This window comes from Numida meleagris, chromosome 1 (assembly GCF_002078875.1).
Source record: "Numida meleagris isolate 19003 breed g44 Domestic line chromosome 1, NumMel1.0, whole genome shotgun sequence".
Lineage (NCBI taxonomy): Eukaryota > Metazoa > Chordata > Aves > Galliformes > Numididae > Numida > Numida meleagris.
This window is the reverse complement of record NC_034409.1, coordinates 56,275,430-56,294,632: the sequence shown is the minus strand read 5'-3', so window position 1 is coordinate 56,294,632 and position 19,203 is coordinate 56,275,430. Positions and strand designations below refer to the sequence as shown.

At 36.8% G+C, this 19,203-nt stretch overlaps 1 protein-coding gene across 4 annotated transcripts in view; it reads right to left on the bottom strand.

The window, feature by feature from the left end:
• Window positions 1-19,203, bottom strand: part of GNPTAB (N-acetylglucosamine-1-phosphate transferase alpha and beta subunits) — a 39,519-nt gene that overhangs the window by 10,603 nt on the left and 9,713 nt on the right. For all 4 annotated transcript variants that reach the window (XM_021387558.1, XM_021387570.1, XM_021387565.1 and 1 more), the window contains 10 exons: window positions 18,881-18,922; window positions 17,802-18,007; window positions 17,076-17,140; window positions 16,661-16,795; window positions 9,044-9,205; window positions 7,640-7,819; window positions 6,435-6,605; window positions 4,665-4,788; window positions 3,004-3,207; window positions 808-1,907 (listed from right to left, as the gene is read on the bottom strand). In XM_021387558.1, the coding sequence (XP_021243233.1) occupies window positions 808-1,907; window positions 3,004-3,207; window positions 4,665-4,788; window positions 6,435-6,605; window positions 7,640-7,819; window positions 9,044-9,205; window positions 16,661-16,795; window positions 17,076-17,140; window positions 17,802-18,007; window positions 18,881-18,922 (2,389 nt within the window). The remainder of the gene's footprint in view (window positions 1-807; window positions 1,908-3,003; window positions 3,208-4,664; window positions 4,789-6,434; window positions 6,606-7,639; window positions 7,820-9,043; window positions 9,206-16,660; window positions 16,796-17,075; window positions 17,141-17,801; window positions 18,008-18,880; window positions 18,923-19,203) is intronic.

Below are 19,203 nucleotides of genomic sequence, written 5' to 3'. Positions count from 1 at the left end.
TATTCATTATTTTTCTTCTGACATCTCTTCTAACATACACACTCAATTGAGTCACTTTTTGCTACCAGGTATTTGTAATATTGCCTTTTTTTCCCCACACTTGGTAGTTGAGATCTCAAAAATATAGAGATTTCTCATGCAAAATACAATCCTAGATGAACACAAAGAGGTAGACTTTTAAAAACACACCATCACTATTATTTGGAGTAGTGCAAAGCAGTTGCTGCAAAGCACAGTCTCTGTCTTTTCTAGAGGTTTTCTGAACTGTCAAAATGCTTTGGCTGGAAGTTTCCTACAGGTTTTCATAACATGGTCTGGATATTCGGTGTTGTTGGTAGACTTTCAATTTAACTTTCAGAACTCAAGTTCTTACCATTATATATATGAATACTTCTACATTTTTTTTTGTAGACTGAATCCACATTTGTTTAAACATAACCAAAAAAATCTGACATTTCTTTGGAGTACAGTGTGTCTGAATAATATCACTGCATCAACATACACTGAAAAAAAAGTGAATCTGACTTTAACAAACAAACAAGAAAACCATAGTAGAAATGGAACAGAAATGGCTATTTGTTTTTTACCACCTAGCTAAGAGAGGTCCAAATTATAAACAAATTAGACGTTACAGGAAAACTCAAAGTGCTTTCAAAAAAATGTTGGTATGTGCATCAAAAGTAAGACACATTCTAAATTTACAAATCATATTAACAGTACGCAGAAAGATGCAGCCATTCCAATAAGCAGTTGTTGTGGTTTAACCCACTGCCTTAACTAAGCCAACAGTGATGTTAAGATACTCACATCAAGAAGGTCCTGGAAATACTTCTTTTTCTCCCACGGCAAAAAGCCTTGGTAACTTCCTGCATAAGACTGCAATTTTCTTCCCACTAACTCCTCTCTTACATTTGTATCCAACTGCACGTGCCCTTTTTTTTCTTCCATCCCCTCTGTATCTTCTCCAGCCTCTAAATTCGCACTATTTTTTGATTTCTGGGTTCCCCTTAATATAAGGGCATTCAATACATTAGATTCATTTTCATTTCCCATGCTCTGGGATGGACGTGTGGATTTAGGCTTTATTTTAGAAATTGGTTTATTTGTGTTCACTGTCACATCAGTCCCTTTTGTTCCTGTAAGCCTTGACAGAAATTCTTCATTTGCTTTTGTTTTTTCTATTTTGCCATTGTTTACATTTTCATAAGGCTTCTGCCAGCTGGTTAAATTCTTCTGATCTTGTGAACTATAATGCACACCATTCTTCTCCAGACCTGCAATCTTCTTTACTGTAGTTAAGAACTGAAAAGGTCTCAGGAGAGCAGCCTTGGATAGGTTAAATCCCTTCTGGGTGATATCACCATTTGCTAGTTTTAAGTCCAGGTTCTGCAGTGCTAGTTGAACATTTTCAGGAAGGAGAGATGGGTTTACTGAAGGTATTATCACCTCTTCATGGAGACTCTCTCCTGTGCCATTTCGACGTCTCTTGATTCTTGGAAAGCGTTTTTCTTCAGGAATATCTTCAAATATCATCTCGGCTTCTGGTATTGTTGTAGTTTTAAAATCAGAGTCGGGTTTTTGCACCGAAGTTGTGTTCAGTTTTGGTTCCTCTCTAGTATCAACTTCAACAGCTATCTGCATTTTAAACTCTTCATCGTTTTTATTTAGAAACGTAAGATTAAAATAGATCACAGTTGTATTCATGCCACTGTGCATTATGAGGTGGATAGTCTTCCATTTGTTAGCAACTGAAGCATGTCGGATAATTGGATTATCGCTATATGAACCATCAATTCCTTTCTTGGCTATTTCACTGAAGCTGAAGTAGGGCAGACATTCGCCTTTTGGAACAACATAGTAAGTCTGATTTAGCTGAAGCGTCACCTTGTACATTTCTTCAAAGTGATCTGGAAAAAAATAATTCTGTCAATTTGTAGTGAGACTTTTTTTCCACCAGTCTTTTTTAGGCATAATATATACCCAGCAGTGAGACCGCTTTGTGAAAGAACACTTTCTGCAGCTTCCGATTTCTTACTAATCTTTAATAATGGTTTACTAGAACAGAATTAAAAGCCTGACATTAATTCCAGTGGTAATTCTAAAAATCACTGTAATTCTAAAAAACACTCCTTCTACGTAAATACCTTAGTTGGCTCATTACCACAAATCACCAAAAATTAAGTATCACTTGTAAGTAACATGCTCATATTATATTTTTGACACATTTTAGTAGACTCATTACAAAAGTTGCATTTCACTACTACATTGCATCTTGATTTCTAACTTCTAAAATGAGACAGGTTGAAATGAACTTTTCCCTCCCACAGAGAAGACATAGCAATCTCACGCATCCATTACTGATGTGGCCTGCCCCTGCTCTGTGGCATGGCACGTGGCTTAAATATACAATAAGATTCAAAGGTCCATCTTGAATCCAGTTGCTCACTCCATTTGAACAACACAAAAGATGAAAGCCTCTGTAGCCAGCAGCACACAAGGAAAAGACACATGCAGGAAACTCACTCCTCAGCAGAATCCACAGGTAACTGAAAGTAGCCTCTGGCAAGAGTATAGAGTCAGGCTTTAATTCTCTCCTTCAGTATCATAGAGGTCCTTTAATTTCCTTTTTTAACCTCTATGAGCATCATCAAATCAGCAGTTCTCATTTGGGTAAAGACAGTTTGCATAGCTGAAATGTAATTTCCGCATTTCAAATGTAAGGCTCTTGGGTAATGACACTGATGCTTGCTATTCTCATAAAATATCAAGCACTTTACCAATGCTTGGTAAATACTGATTTTATTAATGAAAACAGCATACAAAAATTAATTCAGATTTGTATTAGCGACTACAGGAAGTGCCTGATTTTTTCCTTCAGCTGCTAGCAGCTCTTTTCCACGAACTGCTGGGCTCTTAGAACTATTGGAGAATAACAAACCAAAAAAGCTAAGGCAACTCAAGAGAAATTCAACAGAAAATTTATCAGCTATGTGTTTTGCATACCTTGTCCACAGTCACCAGCATCAAATCCACAGGAGAGGACATTGCAGGCCTGATCACAGAATTTATCTGCTAGCCAGGAATTAGCACAACCTTGGTTACAGTATGAAACACCACTTATTCCTGCACCAAATTGCCACGGTGGTCCATTCCCTATGCCTCCCACTGCACCACCACCAGCAACATAGCGACTACCCCCACTGTTACCTAAAGAGAAAAAAAGAAAAATTACAAAGACCAATCATTTGAAATCCTTATGTTTGAGGAAAGGCACATTTTAACATAAGAGTGTTAAAGCTGTATTGAAGAGTCAGCAGAATCTTCTTTATCAACAGAAAAATTAAAACAAGGCAATTAACTAGCTCTCTGTGCACTAGTGTAAAATCTTTAGGGTATATTAAAAAAATCTCACTATAGAATTTTGCAAACCAACTTAAAACTGCAACAAAAACAGCAATGTATTTTATATTAACTTCAAAAAATGTAGGCAGAAAACTGATTTACTTCTGCTCGCATTCTTGACTTCGCAGCTCCCCATAGCAGTGCATCACTTCCTCAACACAGAAGCCTCGCTTCATTTTCATAACTTACAGTCCTGAAAATTGAATTTAGGCACAGCTTTCACAGTCAACTTAGACTGCTCTGACTGCTTTCATGTCAAATGATTCACTCACTTTTCCTGCATGCCACTGTCACTGTGGGTTTTTGGGGGGCAAAAGAGAGAGGCAGTCATCCTCTAGCTTCATAGAGGACAAAAAGAAATCTATATTTGTTTGACAGGTAGATACCTGATACCTAAGAGGTAGAAAGGAACCCTGTAAGTGAAGTTACCCCAGTGTGTTCACTTTCAGATAGTGTTAAGGAGTTTCAAGACATGGAAACAGATCCAAAAATGAAAAGCAGTGGAACACACATCAGAGTCAGAGAAGTTACAAAACCTACTTAGATTACATTTGATTATGGCTTTAAAAACACAAAGTGAAATCTAGGAGAGGAGCATGTACAGACAACCGCCTCCATGAAGGGAAAGTGGGTCAGAACTTTGAAAATTAAACTGTATCACAAAAATCTGCAAATAAACTTTCCAGCAACTACTCGGGTCAGATATTTAAATGCAAACACAACTTAAATTTAACCTTAATATGAAGCAAGCAATATTAAAAAGTAGGCAAGTGAAAGGAGACATAAGAACCATACTACTGTGCAAAACACTGTCATCATATCCACAGAACTTCACTTGAAAATGCAATACTAAACACCTCAGATACTGATATTCTGTTAATACTTGATAGTTAATCGACCAGTCTCTCTTTTCTTACTTGCTTTGTTATCTGAACTGCAAATAATTTTGTTAAGGAATAAAACCAGGATCGTAATTCCCTTGAAAGGGCAATATTATTTAGACTCTGAGGTTCAAAAATTTTCCTGTCATGTAGTCAAATTTGGTAGCTAAAGAAAGGTTTTCCTTTGCTCTACTGCTGTCATTTTACATACATCTTTTAGCATACAGGAATTTATATATTTTTAATACTTAGGATAACTATTTTTTCCCCCATAATTGAAGGTTGTTTTTTTTTTTTTTTTTGTTACAGGAGATTCACAAATGACAGAATTATAACAAAAAACAAGTCTTTTTTTTTCCTAAATTAACCTTGCTGTCTTACCAATGCAATCACCTCCATCCCAATCACAAGCTGAGTTATTACAGGCTTTATCACAGTAACCATCTTTGATCCATGAACCAGGACATCCTTCAGCACAGTTTGGCACAGGCCAAGTCAAGTAAACCTGGAACAACATTACAGTCTGAGCCAAGGTCTGCCAGATAAAAGTCATCTGAACTTGTTTCTCAGAATACAGAGACTTAAACTAATTACTTCCTGTATATAGCGTCTTCAGTGTTTGCAAAGCTTTACAAACAGCATTCAAACTTAATCAGGTGAAGTAAATATTATCCCTTTCAAACAGAAGATCAAGTCTCATATGTTAAATGAAATCCTGAGGCTACAAAGCAAGGCAGCAATGGCTGAAAATAGAAAGTAGGACATCCCAAATCCACTTTTACAAAACATCTTCAAATGAAAATTAGTATTTTTATCTTTTTTTTTTAATCAGGTAAAGGAGGAGACTTCAAATCTAAAATACCTCTGCAGTTCACTTGTTTCCATGACTACAGATGTTTCTTTATCACTAACCAGTCATGAGATAGGAAGCACATGTTGAACGTCTGATCCTCTTTGATCAAATAATTCTTAGAATTGCCAAGATAAAAATAAGGCAAGTCGCTATGTGTGTTTTCAACTGGGAGGGCATTAAAAACCACATACATGTTCCTTTAGACATTATTATTTCAAGATTTTTGCAGCACATTTACTACAGAAATACTGATCAGGTTGTATTTTACCCTAGCTTACTTCATTCTTATAACTGAGAGCAATAACTGAAGAACAATAGAAATGTCGTTAAAAACAGGACTCTGCAATTACATGCCTACTTCATCAAAGACTTAAATAAACAAAGCCTGCTAGTGTCCTCAAGCACTATAAATTAGTAGTTTTACATTAGCTTAAGCTAATTTTGTACTACTCAGTGTACATATGCACTTATCTGTCTGTATGAAGCACTTATTCAGTGGTCTCTTGCAGCTTCTCTATCCCCTTTTGTCTATTACTTGTATTAAAACAGTATGCAAGTCTTAAAAGTTTTTCTCCATATTCCTCCTGTAGATCAAGCTGACAGCTGAAAACTCTGCTGGCACCCATAGTCTTTATGCACAACTCTTGGTAATGTTTTTCCTCAGCCTGCTTTCTTTATTTAAACCCAGTTATGATAGGTTTTTTGTTGAAAGACCAAACCACGTCACGTTCACAGAAAGCACTCTCTTTCAGTAAACAATTATATGTAAGTCTGCAAAGATTTGGCAAAGGCATTGTAGGTGTCTAGAATGGAGACTGTTAATGGTAAATTTAAACATTAGACAAGTCTGAACATCATCAGATCTCAGTGTTTCCATGGAAGAATCTATTTGGAACAGAACGTGTCCCATGAAACAAAAATAATTCACAAGAGAGGGAAGACTGACAGCTTTCAAACACCAAGTTGGTCTTCCCAGCGCTCAGACAGAAAGTGGGAGAATTGGGGAACAAAAATGACAAAGGAAAGCATGAAGCCAAACAGAGGATCATTATGCCATCGAAAAGAAAAAAAAACAGGGAGAAAATACCAATAAAAGGTAATTCTGCAATTCAAACATCAACACAGCACAAATACATGACATCTTTGCTAGCAATTGTCTAGCTAAGAATAATGATCCGTTAGAGGTATAAGAGGAGGGAAGGGATAGTATTTTTTTTCTCTCTTTCGATTTTCTTCAATTTTTGCTATATTAGCACAGAGAAGTTTCAAATCTACAAAATTATTTCGTAAGAGCTTACCTTTTGACCTTTGGAGTGACTGTAAAAATCATCAGGCCAAACATCCTTCCCAAACATAACATCATCGTTGAGATAGATAAACTTCTGAGAGAGACCACTGATACGATGAATATGGCTTTCAATAGCTGGTGAACTGAAGGTTGGCAAGTGACTCACATTCTGAAATATTTCCTGAAAGAACAAGAAGAGACGTAAGAAAGAAAAAAGTGAAAATATATTAGCAAAAAACCTAAAGCTTCACTATTTCCTTTTCCCATTTAAAACCATTTTCAAGGCTGATGCTTAACAAAGAAACTGCACCTCATTCAATGCAAAGACGCAAACTGGCTAGTGGATCAGGCCCAGTGTACATATATTTATACCACTAGCGCAGTACAGGATAAACAACATTTCAAGTTGAATCTGTTCCAACATTCAAACAGCATTCTTCCATCTCTTTCAGATAACGCAGCAAGCAGATAGCAACAGAAGTTGAATTAGTATCTTGTTACCACTTAAGTTGCTCAGGGCTCCTCTGTCATATCCAGATAACAAAATTACTCTTGATTTTGTAGTAAGAAGCTGTTAAAGTATTTCTGTTGTTTCACTTATTTGGGAAACTTACAGGATTCCCTTTCTCTTTTAAATAAGCTTTACAGAATGCATAGCTACTTTATTTTTGGAGCCACCTTCTTCATTTTAACAATTGTTAACTGTCCTGTTTCAGCAAATTTATTAGGCTAGTACTAGTTTTGAGACAGGGTTCATAGAATCAGATTGTCTTTTCCTGCTGTATGCTCTTTGTTGTTTTTTTAAATATTTTTGTAAGGAAATTAGTACACACTGGCTGAAGTCTCAGTATCTGGAGAAATGAACTCTGTGAAGGCTTGACATTTCTTCAGTTATCTGCTTAACCTGAGATGTCTGTATCTGAAGTACAAAAACATACTGGGGTTTAACAAAACTGGATGGGGGGGCGGTCAATTCATTCCTAATGAATGCAGGCTTTAGCTGAAAGGGGATAACCACATTTCAGAACAGAATCTTTACTGATGGCACTTTTGTGCTTTTTTTTTTTTTTTTAATTGTTGTTGGGTGGGTTGTTTTGGTTGGTTTTATGGCTTTTTTGTTGCTTTGTTTTTTCTCCCCCAGGGTTGGAGATTTTTTGTTGCTTATCTCTGGGGGTTTGTTTGGTTTTTTTTTGCTTGTTCGTTTTTTGTTTTTACCTGGTGGGTCACTATGGTTATCCGGGGATTATCCAGGTTAAGCCAGGAAGGAATCTGCCCATTAGTGACAATGAAAATATGCCGCACCCAAGGAGCATGTCTCTCTATTGATCGTAAGGAATATCTCAACTCTTCGTTATCTTCAAAACGGCTGGCAGAAATATCTTCATCCTGTTTAGACTATAAAAAAGAAGAATCTTTTAGATTTTAAACAAACCATAAGTTCCAATCCAGACAGATAACAGGTTATAAGTATTTTTTTTGAATGTCTAAGTCTCAAATATGGTGATCAAGTACTGATATTCCTCCAGAGGATTATACTCTACTAAATTATCAAGGTGAACAGTACATCAATGGCTCACCACTTGGTATCATTAGGTCATCTGCTGACCACACTGCAAGATGACAGTGCCTCGTGTGATCCAGCTCTTGAAGAAAGAACCTCAGTTAAAAATAAAATAAAACCAAAAAGAAACAACAAAAAATCCCACCCTCTTGTTTTCATGAGTGATTAGTCTCAATTATTTGCTGATCTTGATCAAAAGCCAAGTTGCATTTCATATCACTAACATCACCTTTCAGAACTGCTGTTTTAAGAGGCTGGGGCCTTCCAAGTATATCACATCATAAACCATATATAACTGTGTCACCTAATATAGAGATACTGCAAGAGCGATGATGTAGCAGCTCTTCAATCATCTGCTGGTCTTTCATTAAAAAAAAAAAAAGGCAGGAGGCAATCAGCTAAACTAAGTGCCCATTTACAAAACAATGAATAATTTAAACATGGCAAAATATAAAGTTTGAGTTAATGGTTTGTACCGATAAGCTAAAGTTCCCCAAAGCCAGGGTCACTTATTCAAATTAAAACTCCTTTCCTTACAGACACTTGTATTTAATTTCTCTTCTGAAAAAAAAATTTAAGTAATTGGTATTTGTTCAGCAAACATAACACTGCAAAACAAAAGAAAAAAAAACACAAAAAAAACACAACAACAAGAACAAAACCCTAAGAAACATACTGGGAAACATACATACTTTGCTAATAAAACCTTGTCTCTCTCCCACACAAAAGGAATCTATTTATCTGTTAGTTAGTACCAGGTAAGCCTTTTGGGACTTAATAGCACACAACTTTATCAGAACGCATGCAGAGCGCAAAATTTTTAACTGAAATTTTCTTTTTCTCTAATCAATGAAATGCCACTCTCCATGATGCTTCCTCCTTTTTGATTTTAGAATTTGGCAGTGTTCTTATGACATTTAATTACAACATAAGAAATATCAGATTCTTAACACATCCAAGTTTTTTAAAAAAGAAATCCCATGCTCCTTGTCATTAGTTAGTTAACCGTAAGCCTCTGCACACTGCAACCTTTACACTCTGTAACAGGGTTTACCTACCTGACTGACAGAGCTCAGGTCCCACAATAAGTAAGCCGGATTAAGCGTTAATTCTTTTCCATCTATAGTCATGTTCTTCTTTGCTTGTTTGCTCAGTTCATGGAAACCCTTGGGATTATTCAGTTGCAAAAGAGCCACACTGGCTTCTGAATAGAGCTGCAACTACAAGTGGAGAAAATAATTTTTGGCATGTACCCACAGCAGCACCATTCCTTGGCCAACACAGTCTTTCTATTTTATTTTTCTTACTGGTGTTACCAATAAGAATGACTAATAAACGCTGTTTTTAGAGTAGTACAATTTTGCTAGAAAACAAAAAGGTGTAGCAAAACAGGAAATAAAAAGCATTTAAAGACACAGAACACTTCTAGATGCTAAGCCTTCACTTTCCAAAACAAATATTTCACTTAACGCAATAATCCAGCAACAGTAAGCCTGTCTGTGCTAGAAATATTTAAGTGAATAAGTCTCCTCCATTACCTCCTACCCCCAACAACGAAATTTGAATATTACCACAACTTTGTTATATGTCTGAAGAACCACACTTCACCCTTTTTAATCAGCCACTACTTTTCTGAGGAAATTAAGGCCACCAATTCAGCCTTGCTGTCAGAAGCGTGAAATATTCCGAATGGTTTAGAGATCAACATACAGTTCAGAAATCTGAGATACAAAGGGCTCCAGAACTAATCCATGTGGGTCTCCAAGTCCTTACTGATGGCTGCCAATATGCTGTTAAGGTCATTTCTTAGTTGGAGACTGTTTGATCTGTTTGCTGTTTTTATCTCTTGCCACCAGTAATTCTGGATATCAGATTTCATAATGCACAGGATAAGCAGCAGCTTGCAGTACATGTCCTCTCTAATAGTATTATAACTTACAAATTGCAGGGCAGTGAAACATTTCAGTAAACATATAGCATAACCCAATAAAACACTGTGTTTACCATACACGGGAATGTGAGAAGACACTGTGCTCAAAGTACAGCTGCACTTTGATTCCCCAAATGCTTGCATTCAACAACAGTCAGATTGAGAATAAATACAGTTAAGCATTAACAATATTTATTAGATGCAATACTTCATTTTTGTACTTTCATGCAGCATAAGACAAATAAGCACATCTATCAGATTTTCACAGTTGGATGATATCAGTAAAAGCAATTAATAACATTCTAAACACTGACAGGTCAGAAGATAGCAAAAAAAAAAATCTTTCCTCCCCCCCCCCATAATTCCCTTCAGGATTTTTTTTCTTTTCTTTATTAAATCTGACTTTTTCTGCCCATTTTAAAACACCACGTGTCCCAGAGTCAGCACCCCTTCCCTTAGCAAGGCCAGCTGTCCCACTTGTGACATTTTAAAGCTGTTGATGCTTTGAGTCATATGCTATTTGAGATCTTTCAATCTGACTTATGAGGCCTGCCATTAGAAAAATCTGATAAATCTCAGACCTTCCAGGGAATCATCTGAACCTACGGCTGGAAAGGATGGCTTCAGTAGTTAAACGGCTGAGGTATAGTTACAGACCGCAACTAGCAACCCCCTAAAATATCTAAATACTATAGATTGCCAAGCTACCATCAGTGGTTATGTGCTTTATTTAGGAATACAACGGTGTCACACAGTCCCTTAGAATCTGTCACCTAAAATATACGTAAAACAAACCAAAAATATTGCTACTCTAGAAGAAGTACTTAAGATTATTTAGTTTAACTTGTTTCCACAATGACTAGCTCAACAAAAAATAGGTACATGTAGTACAGGTCCCTAACTAGATTTATTGCAGAAATTTTCCCTTCGCTCCCAACTAATACAGCATTTAAGCTCTAGGTTTTTAAATTTGACAGTCTAAGCACAAACAAGTAGTAGAACAGTATGCGCTACTGATTAACTTAGGAGCTTGTTTTAGTTTTTACACCAATAGCTTTTTTTCAGAAAAAAAAGTATTTTCGTAAGCAGAGTTATTAAAGATAGATTTCCATGAAGTCTCCTGGTGACATAACTTATCACACCTCTAAAACTCTGTAAGCTTTGATCAGAACTTTCTGTTGCTGGTATATTCAAAACAGCATTCTCCCTTGCAGATCTTCCAAAATGTCATACCTATTACCCTCCTCTCACTGAGGAGGCATGCAGTTACCCATTTTCTTGATATATTATATTCTAGAGACAGCCTTCATCCTGACCAAACTGTTCAGAGAAACCAATGATGTTGTGAAACAGAACAGAAACAAGCAAGAAGGTAGGTGCCAAGTCAGAGTGATCCGGCAAGTTTTGGCTTCCAGCAGCAACAGTTGAGAAGACACCCTGCAGGCTGGTACATCAACCACCACCCATGGAAAACTGCATTTTCCACATCAGGTAACTTCAAATGCAGGTTCTCCTTTGGAGCCAACACCTTTGGCAATGTTAAGTCTAGACTAGAAAGCAAGCTGGATAGTAAGTAAGATGCTCCTTTTCTCACACTCCCATATGGATACTAGGAAAAGCCCCGTGCCCACATAGCAAGGAGAGGTTGGGCTGGGGTGGGTAAGACTTGTGTTGCATCAAAGAGTTAGAAAAAGCTCTTGCAAGTATGAAATACTGAGGTCACTGTAAACTTATCAAGTTTCCTTTATAAGGTAACATAGTAGGAGTATCTTCTCTGAGAGTCAAAACCAATACAGTGCCTTAGGGTTCCCCTCCCAAAACTGACTGTGTGAACACACAGCAACTGCTCCTGATGCCAACTGTCTGCTCCTTCAATAGTAACATGCAGCAGGAATCCCAGATGCCCATTCTCTGGGCAGTGAGGACAGGAAACATCCAGTTTCACAGTGCCTGCAGGCTCCTACGTAGATTTTCTTCCATCAATAAGATAAGGTCAGTAAATGACAACTAAGCACCTTGGTTTCTAACACAATTTGTTCACATACGTGTGCGTGTGTGCGCATTAAAGAGGAATCAGAATTTCACAAAGGAAAGAAACCTGCAAGCCTTCAATGTTACCTGAAGAAATCAGGATATTGAATCTTCAGATAATGTCACCTTTGAACAAAAAGAAATACACTATATATCTTAGTGGAAAGAAGAGTATGATGGCCTCAAAAATAAAACCAAAGAAACCCTTCAAACCTTCCCTTGTCAAACTTCACATCACCCTCAGCTCCCTAGCTTTTGGGTCTCAGGGTTCTATTTTAGGCTGAACAATAACAGTTTTGTTTAGAAATGTATGAGAAGGAAAAGTAAAGAATTTTTTTTCCAGCTCCTCTTCAGCATGTATAAATTCAATTAACATTTCTCCAGTCTCTAAACAAATATGGTTTAGCAGCAAACAAACACATAATCAGAGTAACATCACCACCTAGTGGTTCACTAATGCACTATTAAGAAAGCATGGGAAACAGAAAGCAGCCAAACATTTCCAACCACACCTGTTAAAACATAGTCAATACAAAGCAAGAAATGTGACCAGCAGATATACTGCTGTTTACCATTCAAAAGGAGTGAAGTTTCCATATTATTACACAGCCTGTGTTGCGGTAACTACAATTCAGGAGACTGTAACACACAAAATGCACCCTTGAAACCTCCTCTTGATGAACTCAACTGCTTCTCTCAGAGAACCATTGAAGCTTTTAAGAACAGATAATGAGCTGGTCACAATGATAACATTTACAGAAAGATAAGAGCACACAAAGGATGACAACTGTCAACAAACATTGAACAACTGAGACAAGGTAAAGAAAAATAATGTAGAAAGATAAGAGGCACTGGATGTCACTCCCATGAAGTGACAAGGAGATGGGAGATCGGCTGCATCTCTGGCATCTTAATGTTCAGCTGAAGAGGAAACTAAAACTCTAGAGAAACTATAGCATTCTTCAAATTTGTTAAAGCAGATTAGCGAGTTGCTTGGACACATGAAGCAGAACTGGAATACAGAAATAATCCATCCATGCTTTTTGCTGAAGTAAGTAATACTGCTAGGAGATACATCTAGAATGAAAAAAAAGTTGATTAACCATAGCTGCAGATGGCAGTAAAAAAAAAAAAAAAAGACCCAGGCAGAATCATTCCACTCTAACAAGTCTTGAAACAAGAGAAACCATCAGATCACTCAAATGTAATAAGGAGTAATGTAATGTAATCTAGGTATTTCACTCTTCCAAATCATCCACAAAAGAATGCACCTCTTGATGGAAAATCTTCATTGTAACTAAAGAAACACAGGCAAGTCTGAGAATAAGGTCTGTGCTTTACAGATACATGACAGGAAACCTAGAAAGAATTATGAACTTCTCAATCCTGGAAGCAATATTCCACACAGAAGTATAAAGGAGAGCAAAAAAAGAAAAAAGCAGCATTTACACTGACTGAGTAATAGTTTGAAAACGCATTAGAGAAATAACCAGAACTAATAAAATTAGAAAGTGTCTTAAGGAGAGATGGATTAAAAAAAAACAATGGGTATTCCAATACTATAAAAAAGAACGTTTCAGCAACAAAAATATTAGTATGAGCCAGGTATTACAGGTAAGATGGATGAATATCAAGGACAGAAAGATACTTAACAATCCAAGAAAGACACAGAACAGTTACTCTGACAAAGGAACACAGAAAGTACTATGGAGAAAAACAGTCAAAATTGTTTTGGAAAGCAGTTTCTCCTAGGGCGATAGAATGTAATTCCAAATGCTGCTTGAGAAGGGCAAGTGCTTCTCAGAACAGACATTGTTTAGGATGGTGCTCCAGTATATTCCCAAATGTGGAAGCAGATAGATTTAATTTTCACCAAATTATCACTGAACTGGGGCAATACTATTTCAGATATCAATCTGGCAATTAATGAAGACGTTACAAAAGAGCTGCTCCTAGAAAATAACCCTGGGTGAAGAAAACACAAGTTAACTGATTTGAAATTGAAACAGAAGGAAAAATAAAGGAACATCTTGCTACTAAATTTCTTGATTGCTAATGGGCAAGTTGAATAAGTGAAAAGAGCTGGTAATGTACGTCAAAGGTATTTTGAGCAATTCAGCTTCATTAAATCAAATGTGTTAAAACTACCAGAAACCTGTAACCTATGCTGTGCTGAGGAAATAGAAAAGACTTCATGCCAAAAAGGATGAACTTGCACTCAAAGAAGATATTCAGATACCATACGTCCAAGCAGAATTTCAGTCTTTGATTGCAGGTGAGATGTGCCAACATGGATAGCTCTCCATAATTCTAGGCTGCAAACTGCTGTTGTTGATTTGTCATTCCTGCTGTCCATAAACATGTACAGGCTGGGACAGAACCTCTTAGGAACTAAGAATCTGGTGGTAGCAATTTTCAAAGAGTAATTGTTGTATGAGCCAAAAGATGCTCCAACTTGCTTTTAAATGCATAAGAGCATTTTAGCTGAGGGATTTCTATTTACCATGACTGTTGTCATTGTTTTCCTTGAAAATAAAGTCAGCAGTTAGGTATTTTCAGAGAAATTATACAATTTTAAAACTTTAAATTTGAATGTGTCTACACACATTTCACTTCCAGGATACTGTTTAAGTATAAAAAAAATTATTTTGTTTTCAAAGCAATTTGAGTTGTGAATATTTTTCAATATATAGCTCTATTAACAGCAAGAATCAAATACCATCCACTCTCTCAGTATATTTATGTTCAAATTCTTCAGATGTTTCTAAGCTAGGAAGCATTCAACCAATGCTCCCCATGCAAGCCTGAAATAAAGAACCTAGCATCTCAAGCAGCAAAACTGAAGCACCACCCTCTGTTGGATAACCATCTAACCTCCCTGCAGTAAACACCATTTCTTTAAAGCAATTTAAAAATATACATACTCATAGCTTATAAAAAACAAGCAGAGATTGGTGGATTGACCTCATGAATACCCACTGCAATCTAACCAGTGTAGCTATTAAGAAAGAAGAGGAAGGATGCTGCTATCACAGCAGAGCACATCTACCATCACTCACCCAAACAGCAAGAGACCATTTTATGAGTAGCATTAATACAAAGCAATAGAAGGAGGGAATGGATGTCACATAGAAACACTGGCAGAACTGTTTGCAGTGAGCGTATTAGAGCATACAAGTCTGTGGCCTTCTGTTAGCTATGTACTTGCCACTGTTGAAAAGTTCTGGTGATGCTTCATTAAAAATGCTGTATGAAGTTCTAGCTGATCATGTTGAAGACAGACAAATTCACAGTGGATGCATCACAGAAAGGGGTTGTCAGAAGGATGAGAGGAATGCAGAGCCAATATTGTGGGAAGAGCACTGCCTAATTAACCCAGTAAAACAAAAAATGCTAGGAGAAAGTCATACCTTAACTCAACAAATACACAGAATACGTAAACAAAATCAGAAGAGAAGAGCTATTTAAGCTTTAAAAGCTATTTAAGAGCTATTTATATTAAGCTACTTAAGAGCAGTAGGAAGAGAGGTACAAATATGTTTACCTAGTGTTGTTCCTAACCATTGTTAATAAGATTCTAAACCAACCTTCTAACAGGAGCCAAGACAAGAAATTTAGCTTGCGTTTATCTGGAGTGTGACCAGCTTACGAAACCGGTTACACAATATTCACTTGTAGCACAATACATGACTTGACAACCTAACCTCCTAAACAGATACAAGGAAAGCAAGTTATGCTCTTTCAAGCACCAACAAGTCACAAGGTGAATTATCACATCCTATAAGTAGACATCAGACAAATGAAGACAGATTTTTGTATGGATTGACATCCCAATTCTCTACATACCCTTTTAATTCCCTTCACATCACTCTCTCTCAGTCCCTTTCACACTACCATCGTCCCTGAGCTCCCTTTACAGAATACTTGACTTGGTTAACTGGTAGCAGACCAGCTATTCCTCACCTTGTTGAGCTCTTACTCCAGAAAGAGAGCTCTGTTTCTTATCTCCAGTGCTTAAGTCAATGATTTTCACAGAGCTCTGCAGATTTTTATCTGTCTGTTATACCAGGTTGTAACTGGAAAAGGTGTGCCAATGTCAGGACAGAGTGGAAGGCACAAAATGTTAGTGAGTGACACAGTCATGTAAATTGTGATCTTTTGTTGCCTTGCAGATGCGTAAGCTGATGTATAACTGGCTTAGGACCACACAGAGTACTTGACAGAGATAAATACAGCATTCAACTGTGAAAAATTTAATTGCTTTCACTATATTAAGATAACTCTACCAAAAGCAAAGAAGTTAAAAAAAAAAGCTAAGAAACCACACAAACAAAATTCTGTCATATTAAACAATCCAGTGTTTCAGTACATTTCAGTAAGGCAATAGCCTATAGCAAATGGCTAAAAGAACCTGATAAATATAGCATTTCATTTTATTTTTACTTATTGGAGGCTAACAACTCTAATGCCGAATAACTTTCAGTCACAGAGTGGATAACTGGCATTTTGAAGGCAACTGTTTGATTTACTATTTACTACTCTTCACAATTCAGGAAGAGTCAGACGCACAGAAAAAGATTACTATCAGAAATAAGACTACGTCACCTGCAACAGTTCTCTTGCTAGATAGGCAAGGTCTGTATATGAAGCATTCACAATAAACAAACAAAAAAAAACCAATACAAATAAGTTACTCTTTACTCCAAATCCTTACCAGTTTTACTTTAGAGGCCAAGCTCTCTGGTAGTTTTGTTCGTAGCTGATTTGTTTCTTTGAACGTAGCTGGAAATCCACTAAGGAAGGCCAAGTCTTGCATTAACACCAGACCTGGAACTTCTTTGTCTGTAGTCTAAAAACAAGAATACAGGGTACAATGGCAGTCATTTTTTTAAACATTTACAGTAATTTACATCATTTGTTAATGCTTCAGCAGCTGACAGGCTTAATAGCATATAGTTTGTCATTTGACTTAAACTGCAAAACTAAAGTAAGGGTAATTTAAAAAATTTTTCACTTCTTATCATATGGGAGCTATGGAGAGAGAATAGCACAGAAATACTTTTTTAAAAGCACATAAAGTTTAAGGCATGCAAAAGCTAGAAGAATTAACAAATTCTGAAAGTACATACCAAGTAACCCCTCCATACTACTTGTTTGCTGTTGTCTTTTAACATTCCAGAATGGGCAGCTTCAGCTAGAATAAATAAAATGCATTGCAAATCAAAAATTGGAAGTCAATTCTTTTCTATACTGCAGCAACTAAAATATATTTTTGCAAATTAAAACTTTTCAATGTTTAAGGAGTGAAGATTTGTCTTTATACCTGGCAAATAATTCCTGGTGATAAAACAAACACTAGTGAAGTTTGGGCAAGTAGGTGGTAGTGGGTTGGGCACTACATCTTTAACTAAATAAGAAGCCTGTACCTGCTATAAGATCCTACTTACACGTGTTGAACACATAGATAATTTCAGGTGTGCAATCGTTTGAGGAAGGGCAGAACTTTTGCACAATATTCAGCCTACGTACCACAGCAATTAAAAAAACATTTCTAAATCTTATCCTCAATCTTGTGAGATTATCAGTGCAACGCAGATTTTCAGATATCAGGTTTGTTTTTGCAATAGTACTTTAAAGCATGGAACTGTTTAATCTTTCATAATCAGTTGCCTGGTAGGTAAGAACCACTATCTCCGATGTCATCATTTAGAGGAACAAACTGAGGGGGAGAGACACCGGATGACTTGCTGAAGTCAACAAGAAAATTAGCAGTAATGGAAGAAAATAAACTCAATTCACAGCAATTTATTAGAAATTCTGGAAAACCATCTGGAATCTGACAAACAGACTCTTACCATCCTTAGGGCTATCAAAAACAATTACTGTCACATTGGTAGAAGGATTTTTCGGTTTTGCTACGAAGAACATATTGTTAGCAGCTTGTAAAGTAGGATGAATGGACAGGAGGTCTTTCAGTGTGATGTTGGTCAGCAGCGCAGGATCCAGGACAAGCATTGGCACTTTAACGCAGTGTGTCAACAAACATTCCAGTTGCTTCTCACTATAGAAAAACACCAAAGGTACATTGAAGACCAATAGAAAATTTACAACAAATCAATATCAGGTGCAACAAGAGATGGTTTTGTAAAATCTCATCAATTATTTCCTAACATTTGTTGGGGGAAGGAGGGAACAATTAGAGTATGCTTATTTTGCAGAAGACATACATCCTACTGCTACAGTTTTCTGCATTCCCATAACTCATTCTCCCATCTCTTGTCCCCTCCCAAAAAATACCTCTTTTTTTTCCCCTCACCCATGTATTTTTATTTTCCAATTTCATTTTATTTATTTTTTTTTTTAAAGATTTTGAAGATTTTTCAGATTTCAGAGTTTACTGAGATTTGATGCAGAGAAGACGTAATAAAGATCTCTAAACAGCAGAACAACCAAGCCAAACAAAGAATGAGACAGAGCAGGCCCTGCTGCTTCCTGGCAGTGCACAGACTCAAGAGCCTTGTCCTCCCACAAACAATTACTTGCAGTGCTATGTACACAAATGGCAGGTGAAGACACAGTTGAAAAAAAAAATCTTAATACTTTTGAATTGTAAAACTCCAAGTATGTATGCATTAAAAAGCCACCCTTGGAATATGAACTATGCCTCGCCAGTGACAAGCATATGGCTTTTGAACTTCAGAAATTGTCACACTAAGGAGCTCTTATTTGTCACAATCACATTACTGTTATTTAGCATATATATTATCATGCTGCCAGCTTCTGTTGGAATTATATAGAAGGAAAGCATGCTCAGGCTGTAGAAGAATAAACAATACTCCCCTGCCAGCATTTTTAGTTCAGCTAAAAGGGAGTAGAACATAGTTTATTTCAATTTACACCCAATTCAAAAAAAAAAGAAAAAACACCATCTTACCTCTTCTTTGTTGGTTCTGTTGCATTCTTTCCAAGGATTTCCCTATTACAAATTAAAACAGCTACATTAAATAACATCAAGTTGACTGTAAAGAATTTAATCTAATTTCAGAGTTCTAATTGAGTCAGGGACACGTTGTGAAAGCACAGATAACCCAGCCATAAAAGTGCCAAGGCCTGGCCTGTGGCCTACTTTAGGAGAGCGCAGGCTGACATGTGCTTCCTCACTGCTCACCCTTGTGCAGCAGAACTCAAAAATTCTTGTGCTGGGAATTGCAGCAGAGGGACTCTGCTAACAAGATTTTCAGGGGTTATTATTAGGTT